We start from the raw sequence: 10792 nt of genomic DNA on the forward strand, positions 1-10792 counted from the left end.
AAAGTTGCAATGTTGACTAACAAAACAAAGCTGTTTTTTCTTTCTTTCAAACTGTCATTGCTCAAAACATAATATTGAATCAAAATCAATGTTATGAATTATTGACCTATCCAAGGTTCCCATTACTTCACATCAAATATTACACTAAGAAAAATATTTTTGGTGGAAGATTTTGCAAATTTGGTAAATAAATAACCCAAAAATTTATATTTTGTTGTTTTCTTACTGTACCGAAAATGAACCGAACCGTGACCTCTAAACCGAGGTACGTACCGAACCCAAATTTTTGTGGACCGTTACACCCCTAGTATTTTATCAATTGTTTTATGTATTTGTGTAATGTACAAGTATGTTACAGTCCACCAAGCTAGGGCTGAGCGATGTGGCCTACAATCTATATTGCAATATATATCAGGATATATTATTTGGTATGTAAATAAAAGAACCATTTTAAAACAGGTTACAAAGGCTCCTAATTTAGTATGTGTTGTGGTATCTGGTTGTACTATTTTATCAAAACTATTGCTAATTAACTGTTAACTGGTTACCGTATTTTCCGCACTATTAGCCGCACCTAAAAACCACAAATTTACTCAAAAGCTGACAGTGCGGCTTATAACCCGGTGCGCTTTATATATGGATTAATATTAAGATTCATTTTCATAAAGTTTCGGTCTCGCAACTACGGTAAACAGCCGCCATCTTTTTTCCCCATAGAAGAGGAAGTGCTTCTTCTTCTACGCAAGCAACCGCCAAGGTAAGCACCCGCCCCCATAGAACAGGAAGCGCTTCTTCGTCTACTGTAAGCAACCACCCGCCCGCGTAGAAGAAGAAGAAGCGCGCGGATATTACGTTTCATTTCCTTTGTGTGTTTACATCTGTAAAGACCACAAAATGGCTCCTACTAAGCGACAGGTTTCCAAGACGCAATCTCTCCATCCGCACACGGACTACTATTTCACAGCAACTGCCTAAAGACTTTCAAGAAAAGCTGGCTACTTTCCGTGCATATTGTAAAAACAAGATAGCTGAAAAAAAGATCCGGCCAGAGAACATTATCAACATGGACGAGGTTCCACTGACTTTTGATATTCCTGTGAACCGCACTGTGGATACAACGGGAGCACGTACGGTGAATATTCGCACCACAGGGAATGAGAAGTCATCCTTCACTGTGGTTCTAGCTTGCCATGCTAATGGCCAGAAACTTCCACCCATGGTGATATTCAAAAGGAAGACCTTGCCAAAAGAGACTTTTCCAGCCGGCGTCATCATAAAAGCTAACTCGAAGGGATGGATGGATGAAGAAAAGATGAGCGAGTGGTTAAGGTAAGCGAAGAGGCCGGGTGGCTTTTTTCACGCAGCTCCGTCCATGTTGTTATACGACTCCATGCGCGCCCACATCACGCTGGTTTTTAATATATTATTAAAGTTTGACTGACCTATCTGACTGTTTTTTTGACATTCCTTTAGCGCAGTTAGATGCGGTTTACAACACGGGGCGGCTTATAGGTGGACAAAGTTTTGAAATATGCCGTTCATTGAAGGCGCGGCTTATAACCCAGGGCGGCTTATGGTGCGGAAAATACGGTACTTTTTGTTACAACATGGTTCTAACTACACTACTGTTTACATGTAATAAGCACTTACTCTTCTGTTTGGATATGTTTTCACTAGTTTTTGGTATGTATCCAATATCAATAATGCAATAGTTACAAGGGCAATATTAGTCATACCAATGCTGATGATGATTTTCAAGATCATTGAACAATTAAATTTCTGATCACAATTATAATCAGACAAAACACACAGGATAGTGGTGTAACAATAACAATTAAATATTGAAGTTATTTCCTTAATTACTTTTATCACACACAATATAGTGAGCAAAATAAATAGTGCAAAAGAGCAAAACCTAAGCAAAAACAATTTGCTCTCATTTAAATCTTTTGGGTTTTCCCCTAAAAGTCCTCTTGTGTCCATGGACTTATTTCCTGGTTTGTAAACAATAAAGACACAAAACAATCAATCTAATCACTTTGGTGTTGACCATAGACTGATACCATAATTGGTATTATTACAATCCATATTTGTATCCATCTGCTCACCCGTGTGTACATTCTTGCTTAGCGGTTAGCATATCCTCCTACCATGTGTAGTGTAGCATGTTTATCTATTAGTCGTCCTTCGGTGATAACAAATGATACTTGTTTATTTTCCGCCATGGAGGGCAGGTTTACTGACTTAGAAGAAGCAGGAAGAGTTAGCAAGTCCGAGTATGCGTCTGAGAAGCAAGCGTTTCTAGCCATGTCTTGTTGACGTTACAATGAAAGCTTTTGAGTGTGTTTTCCTGCACTTTTATTATGTACGTTATGTTGTACTGGCAGGTGTTGATAGTTCAAGTGGTGACTTTTACAGTTGTGTGTAGTGATCAACAGTATAATGATGGTCAGTATTGCAGTCTTAAATTAGAATTATTGAAAAAAAGAAGAGAACATTTAACTGCAATTGTATAAACTCACAGACTGACTGGCGCCAGCACGTTAGCTTAAATGCGAAAATGAAAACCAGACACACCCAAATCCACACGTATATGACCACATTGTTGTCTGAGCAACTAAGATATTTCATTGTGAACATTGGAACTACCGTCTGTGCTCTCTGAGGAACACAGCGATCATTCTCAACTCAGAGGAATACGAGACGGGGCTGTTTAAACGGTGCGTTCGGGGACCGCTGAACAGAGTAGGACGCCACAACACACGGCAGAAATAATAAAATTTACTATGCACTTTTCAGTGAAATAAGTTTTGAAGTGCTATAGTACAAAGCTTTTCTACCAGTCTATCAATGTTGTGTCTATATAATTACAGCTGAAGTTAGTCTACTATGGTATCATTTAGGTAAGTAACAATATGAACATTTCTTATCAGTTACCATTATCATCGCGGAATTGTTGACTGTGTTCAAAAAGTACTTACCGTATTTTCCGCACTATTAGCCGCACCTAAAAACCACAAATTTACTCAAAAGCTGACAGTGCGGCTTTTAACCCGGTGCGCTTTATATATGGATTAATATTAAGTTTCGGTCTCGCAACTTCGGTAAACAGCCGCCATCTTTTTTCCCGGTAGAACAGGAAGCGCTTCTTCTTCTACGCAAGCAACCGCCAAGGTAAGCACCCGCCCCCATAGAACAGGAAGCGCTTCTTCTTCTACTGTAAGCAACCACCCGCCCGCGTAGAAGAAGAAAAAGCGCGCGGATATACCGTACGTTTAATTTCCTTTGTGTGTTTACATCTGTAAAGACCACAAAATGGCTCCTACTAAGCGTCGGGGATCCGGTTCATGAAAAGACGCAATCTCTCCATCCGCACACGGATTACTATTTCACAGCAACTGATATTCCTGTGAACCGCACTGTGGATACAACGGGAGTACTTACGGTGAATATTCGCACCACAGGGAATGAGAAGTCATCCTTCACTGTGGTTCTAGCTTGCCATGCTAATGGCCAGAAACTTCCACCCATGGTGATATTCAAAAGGAAGACCTTGCCAAAAGAGACCTTTCCAGCCGGCGTCATCATAAAAGCTAACTCGAAGGGATGGATGAAGAAAAGATGAGCGAGTGGTTAAGGTAAGTTTAAGTTTACGCGAAGAGGCCGGGTGGCTTTTTTCACGCAGCTCTGTCCATGTTGATATACGTATGTTTGTGATTGCACATTTGCGTACATTTTGGGAGTGAACAGAGTTGTTAGAACGCTGGTTTTTAATATATTATTAAAGTTTGACTGACCTATCTGACTGTTTTTTTGACATTCCTTTAGCGCAGTTAGATGCGGCTTACAACACCGGGCGGCTTATAGGTGGACAAAGTTTTGAAATATGCCGTTCATTGAAGGCGCGGCTTTTAACCCAGGGCGCCTTATGGTGCGGAAAATACGGTACTCTAGAAGTAGAACTGGTTGGGAACTAACAGTGTTCGGATTGTAATCATCCGTTGTGGCACTTAACGGAAGCGACAACAAGTGAGCTACCTAGGACTAGGGATGTCCCGATCCGATATTTGGATCGGATCGGCCGCCGATATTTGCCAAAAAATGCGTATCGGCAAGGCATGGGAAAATGCCGATCCAGATCCAGTTTTTTAAAAAAAAACTCCGGTCCGTGTTTTCCAACGCACAGATTTAAATAATACATTCCACTTTTCTGCTGTTCCCTATTTCCGTTCCGTATTTTCCAGCACACCTTCAACACATCCACAGGTCTATGGATTCTCACGCAGTTGCTTTTAGCTGCTGGCATTACGCGACAGGCTCTTCCCACTCCTTCTTCTGTCTCCTTCTCACGGACAGCAAGCGCAACTTTTTACACACGTCATACGTCACATACGTATACGTCCTCTCCCAGCAGAGAGGTAGCAGCATGGCTAACGTTAGCTGTGATGCTAGCACAGCCGCTAAGGTGCACGCCTGCTCAAACGTCCTCTGCGCACGGCAAATCTATGCAGCGCACAAAATCAAATAAACACGGACACGACAGAGAAAACAGTTTTCGTCATCATTGTTCAAATATACGTCTGTCGAGGCGCTTATCTCCATTCGGTGCCACACGTCCACACCATCAAAATGCCGAGGCAAAAATTTCCACATCAACACTGTATGAAAAAATTAGTGATTTTTTTAGTTGTGATTTCCTTCTCTGCATGAAAGTTTAAAAGTAGCATATATTAATGCAGTATGAAGAAGAATGTATTAATGTAGACATGCAAGCCATGAAAGAACATTTTGAAATAATCGTAATAATAATCGATAGCCGCATTATTAGTTCAGAATTTTAACCGTCTTCCTGGACAGACACAATTAGGAACCGGTAGTAAAAAATACCAGTACACACCCCTCCTAGTTCCAGTCCAATATTGTAACATATGAAGTAGAGTACAGGTGGTCACAGGGAGGTATGGTGTCGATACCTGTGGTGGCAGCAGGAGGCTGTTTGTTCTTGTTCTTGCCTTTAGGGGCAGGTGGGAGCAGAGCCACTTCCTCCTGAGGCATCTGAGCCACCTTCTGCAGGAAGATCTTCTCCAGGGCCTGAGCCATCAGGACGATGTCGTCCGTGGGCTGCACATGACATCCACACGTCAACGCTGGCCCTCATAGGCCGTGTGCTCTATGGCGGGGTACCTTGTTGTAGATGTAGCAGTTGGTGAACATGGTGTTGAAGTCCTGCATGGCCTCACTGGCGCTCCAGTAGTAATTGTTCTCCAGCCGTTTCTTGATGGTTCCCATGTCCATGGGGTTCTTGATGACTTTGTGGTAGTCCTACAAACAGAGCATGGTTAGTGCTGCGACCTGCCTTTTCTCCCTGGCTTCACTTACCGCCAAGCACAGCTTGATGGCGTCCACGGGCTGGTAGAAGGGCCATGCAAACTGATGCTTCCACAGAGTCTTCACCACCACATTCTGCATGTACTGCAGCTGATTGGTCTTCCTGACACACAGAAAACACACGCAAGTCAGCGGACTGTTTTTTTTCTTCTTTCCATCCTCGACTGTTCGGACTGGGCAGGAAGGTGGAGCCTCGTCCGTCTGATAATGACGATAAGCCAATCACAGGGTTGACAGACAGAGCCAGCTAAGAGTAACCCAGCGTCTCCAGTGAATTGCACAATGTTCCCTGACTACGATCATTACCTGCCAGGTTTGGTGGGGTTGGTGACCTCCGGAGGGGCCGGGTTGGTGAGGGTAGGGGGACTGGGGGGCGCAGCCTCAGGGGCATCCGACATGGTGGGCAACGACAACACACTAATGCAGAGTGGGAATGCAGCGTCTGACCGCAAGGTAAAAAAAAAAAAGTCCCTCTGTGGTCGGAGGGTGTGTGTGTGTGTGTGTGTGTGTATGTGTGGAAAAGTGTGCGTTCACTCCAGCTGTCAGATGTGTTGCTTCTTCAGCTCAGTGTGTCCCTCCAGGAGACTAACTCCCATTGTACAACCTGAGAAACACAAAATACAAAACAGCGCATTAGAACACACATTCTTTTTTGCTGATACTTGCAACACAAACGTACCCACTAAAAGGAAGAAATGTTTTTAATTAGAACAACACAATTTACCCGAAACCATTCAATACTTTTGTGTCCTTTGAATTGCTTCAAACCATCCATCCATCAATTTTCTACCGCGTGTCCCTTTCGGGGTCGCGGGGGGGTGCTGGAGCCTATCTCAGCTGCATTCGGGCGGGAGGCGGGGTACACCCTGGACAAGTCGCCACCTCATCACAGGGCCAACACAGATAGACAGACAACATTCACACACTAGGGCCAATTTAGTGTTGCCAATCAACCGGGTGCATGTCTTTGGAGGTGGGAGGGGCCTATCCCCAGGTGCATGTCTTTGGAGGTGGGAGGAAGCCGGAGTACCCGGGGAGAACATGCAAACTACACACAGAAAGATCCCGAGCCCGGGATTGAACTCAGGACTACTCAGGACCTTCGCCTTGATGTGATTTGAATTAAATGTGAAAAGATTGCCTTTGTCACCGATTCTGTTCATAACCTTTATGGACAGAATTTCTAGACGCAGTCAGGGCGTTGAGGGGATCCGGTTTGGTGGCTGCAGGATTAGGTCTCTGCTATTTGCAGATGATGTGGTCCTGATGGCTTCCTCTGGCCAAGATCTTCAGCTCTCGCTGGATCGGTTCGCGGCCGAGTGTGAAGCGACTGGGATGGGAATCAGCACCTCCAAGTCCGAGTCCATGGTTCTCTCCCGGAAAAGGGTGGAGTGCCATCTCCGGGTTGGGGAGGAGATCTTGCCCCAAGTGGAGGAGTTCAAGTACCTCAGAGTCTTGTTCACGAGTGGGGGAAGAGTGGATCGTGAGATCGACAGGCGGATCGGTGCGGCGTCTTCAGTAATGCGGACGCTGTATCGATCCGTTGTGGTGAAGAAGGAGCTGAGCCGGAAGGCAAAGCTCTCGATTTACTGGTCGATCTACGTTCCCATCCTCACCTATGGTCATGAGCTTTGGGTTATGACCGAAAGTACAAGATCACGGCTGAAATGAGTTTCCTCCGCCGAGTGGCGGGGCTCTCCCTTAGAGATAGGGTGAGAAGCTCTGTCATCCGGGGGGAGCTCAAAGTAAAGCCGCCGCTCCTCCACATGGAGAGGAGCCAGATGAGGTGGTTCGGGCATCTGGTCAAGATGCCACCCGAACGCCTCCCTAGGGAGGTGTTTCGGGCACGTCCGACCGGTAGGAGGCCACGGGGAAGACCCAGGACACGCTGGGAAGACTATCTCTCCCGGCTGGCCTGGGAACGCCTCGGGATCCCCCGGGAGGAGCTGGACGAAGTGGCTGGGGAGAGGGAAGTCTGGGCTTCCCTGCTTAGGCTGCTGCCCCCGCGACCCGACCTCGGATAAGCGGAAGAAGATGGATGGATGGATGGAAGATTGCCTTTGAGAGTGCTCCAATGAATGCGATCACTGAAGTAAAATAATTACCGGACTGTGTGGAAGCAGAAGTTCAAGCGGTGGATATTTATTTACTTGGCAGTATTTTTTTAAATAAAGCTTCCCGTCACACATCACGGTGGAACAAAGTGACGAATAAAGAATTTTGACAGAAGGAGACGTGAGTCCATGCGAGACTGACAAAAAAGTGGCGCTTTTAAACACCGGAAGCGCACAGGCGGCCCGCATACAGGAGAATCCAAAGTGTGGCCAAAAAACGCACCTTACAGGCTGATCCGAGTGCAGATGTGCGGAAGGTTGTGTGGGATCAACAGTTGCATGCTGCTGCGGCTAACTTAGCACGAGCTAACTGCGAACAGTCGCGGCTGGAACTCCGCAAATTCCACCGACAAAACCGCGCCGCGAAGCTTTAAGCGCGCACGACATCTTTATTGACGCCAAAACGTCAGGCGAAACGTCGCCGCACGTTGAAGGATGCCCGAGTGGTAGATGTGTGCAGACCAAGCGAGGCTCGCTATTTACCTAGCTGGGAAAAGATGGCGGGCAAGCCGATGCAAAATATGAGCTAGCTCGCTAGCTAGCCGAGCTAACTATGCTAGGCTAGGCTACACACGCAAACGCTGCGATGTTACTAGCATAGTTGGCCGCGGTAGTGCACCTGTGGGCCGGCGCGCAGACGTTAGGTAATATTTTACGCGCCTGGAAGACCCGTTGGTTGAGTTCCCAGTCGAAATAAATCCAATATTTGCTTCTGTTTAGCGCAGGGCTGGCTAATTGGCCGTTAGCCTCTTAGCATGTTAGCTGAGCTTTGTCTGAAGGCGCCGAGCGGCCAGCCAGCCTCCCGACACTTTCCCAACAAGCTGGAGCGAAACTGCCCGCCAACCCCGCCGCAAAGGCCCACGGAGAATGGTTTACTTTGGGTTTCGGTCCTCCGGTGAGTCCAACGGCGGCCTCCGGTCACTTTACAAGATGGTTTAATTTAGCGAAGTAGCATAATAGATGAGTTATCAGCTGTCTGCTCTACGCGCAGACGTAGTGACTAATAGCGTCACGGCTGTTGTTGTGTCCTGATTGGCTGGGCAGGTAGCAGAGGCGCTGTGATTGGCTCAGAGCTTTAGTGGCGTCAAGATTTTCTATTGGAGGATGAGACGCACAGTGACTTCAGAGGTGAATTTGGTGTCTGGTGATTGGTTGATGTGAACAACAAGCTGCTGTGATTGGCTGATGGTTTAGAGTGGAGCCAGTAACACTGACTTCATTTCCCAGAAGGCTTTGGGGCAGATGTTACGCTTACGTTAGCAGACAGCTATGCCGTACATTTAAACTGTTTGAGACTATTTAAAGATAAAGATAATTCAAGTACTTAATTTAGAATATTTTTTCCCCTGGTTATTTTTTTTAATTACATTATCTGAAACGTTTTAATTAAATACATTATTATACATTACATTTTGTGTGTTTGTCTTCCAGCAGTTGACTTCCACTATAAAATAACAAGACCTAGTTTTCCAGATGCTTTATTGACATCATCATCACCATCATAAGTCCAGTTGCAATTGGCCTGCTGGACAACAGGAGGCTGGAACATGCAGCAGAGCACACAGACAGGAAGTGAGGTAGGGGGACATCCAGACAGGAAGTGAGGTAGGGGGCAGGTAAGACAGGAAGTGAGGTAGGGGACAGCCAGACAGGAAGTGAGGTAGGGGGACAGATAAGACAGGAAGTGCTGTAGAAGACAGATAATATAAGGATTGCGGTAAGGGATCTAAAGACAGGAAGTGAGGTAGGGGACAGATAAGGTAAGAAGTACAGTAGGGGACAGACAGGAAGTGAGGTAGGGGACAGATAAGACAGGAAGTGCGGTAGAAGACAGATAATATAAGGATTGCTGTAAGGGATCTAAAGACAGGAAGTGAGGTAGGAGACAGATAAGATAAGAAGTACAGTAGGGGACAGACAGGAAGTGAGGTCGGGGACAGATAAGACAGGAAGTGCGGTAGAAGACAGATAATATAAGGATTGCGGTAAGGGATCTAAAGACAGGAAGTGAGGTAGGGGACAGATAAGATAAGAAGTACAGTAGGGGACAGACAGGAAGTGAGGTCGGGGACAGATAAGACAGAAAGTGCGGTAGAAGACAGATAATATAAGGATTGCGGTAAGGGATCTAAAGACAGGAAGTGAGGTAGGGGACAGATAAGATAAGAAGTACAGTAGGGGACAGACAGGAAGTGAGGTAGGGGACAGATAAGATAAAAAGTACAGTAGGGGACAGACAGGAAGTGAGGCAGGGGACAAATAAGACAGGAAGTGAGGCAGGGGACAAATAAGACAGGAAGTGAGGTAGGGGACAGATAAGACAGGAAGTGCGGTACAAGACAGATAATATAAGGATTGCGGTAAGGGATCTAAAGACAGGAAGTGAGGTAGGGGACAGATACGATAAGAAGTACAGTAGGGGACAGACAGGAAGTGAGGTAGGGGACAGATAAGATAAAAAGTACAGTAGGGGACAGACAGGAAGTGAGGTAGGGGACAGATAATATAAGGATTGCGGTAAGGGATCTAAAGACAGGAAGTGAGGTAGGGGACAGATAAGATAAGAAGTACAGTAGGGGACAGACAGGAAGTGAGGCAGGGGACAAATAAGACAGGAAGTGAGGCAGGGGACAAATAAGACAGGAAGTGAGGTAGGGGACAGATAAGACAGGAAGTGCGGTACAAGACAGATAATATAAGGATTGCGGTAAGGGATCTAAAGACAGGAAGTGAGGTAGGGGACAGATAAGATAAGAAGTACAGTAGGGGACAGACAGGAAGTGAGGTCGGGGACAGATAAGACAGGAAGTGCGGTAGAAGACAGATAATATAAGGATTGCGGTAAGGGATCTAAAGACAGGAAGTGAGGTAGGGGACAGATAAGATAAGAAGTACAGTAGGGGACAGACAGGAAGTGAGGTAGGGGACAGATAAGATAAAAAGTACAGTAGGGGACAGACAGGAAGTGAGGCAGGGGACAAATAAGACAGGAAGTGAGGCAGGGGACAAATAAGACAGGAAGTGAGGTAGGGGACAGATAAGACAGGAAGTGCGGTACAAGACAGATAATATAAGGATTGCGGTAAGGGATCTAAAGACAGGAAGTGAGGTAGGGGACAGATAAGATAAGAAGTACAGTAGGGGACAGACAGGAAGTGAGGTAGGGGACAGATAAGATAAAAAGTACAGTAGGGGACAGACAGGAAGTGAGGCAGGGGACAAATAAGACAGGAAGTGAGGCAGGGGACAAATAAGACAGGAAGTGAGGTAGGGGACAGATAAGACAGGAA

At 45.9% G+C, this 10792-nt stretch overlaps 1 protein-coding gene across 2 annotated transcripts in view; it reads right to left on the reverse strand.

The window, feature by feature from the left end:
• brd3b (bromodomain containing 3b) overlaps positions 1 to 8536 on the reverse strand; it is a 29749-nt gene extending 21213 nt beyond the window's left edge. For both annotated transcript variants that reach the window (XM_061980006.2, XM_061980005.2), the window contains exons 1-5: positions 8379 to 8536; positions 5695 to 5992; positions 5380 to 5491; positions 5185 to 5322; positions 4974 to 5121 (exon numbers count right to left, since the gene is read on the reverse strand). In XM_061980006.2, the coding sequence (XP_061835990.1) occupies positions 4974 to 5121; positions 5185 to 5322; positions 5380 to 5491; positions 5695 to 5786 (490 nt within the window). In that variant the 5' untranslated portion in view covers positions 5787 to 5992; positions 8379 to 8536. The remainder of the gene's footprint in view (positions 1 to 4973; positions 5122 to 5184; positions 5323 to 5379; positions 5492 to 5694; positions 5993 to 8378) is intronic.
• Positions 8537 to 10792: the final 2256 nt, after the last annotated feature.

This window comes from Nerophis lumbriciformis, linkage group LG20, assembly GCF_033978685.3.
Source record: "Nerophis lumbriciformis linkage group LG20, RoL_Nlum_v2.1, whole genome shotgun sequence".
NCBI lineage: Eukaryota > Metazoa > Chordata > Actinopteri > Syngnathiformes > Syngnathidae > Nerophis > Nerophis lumbriciformis.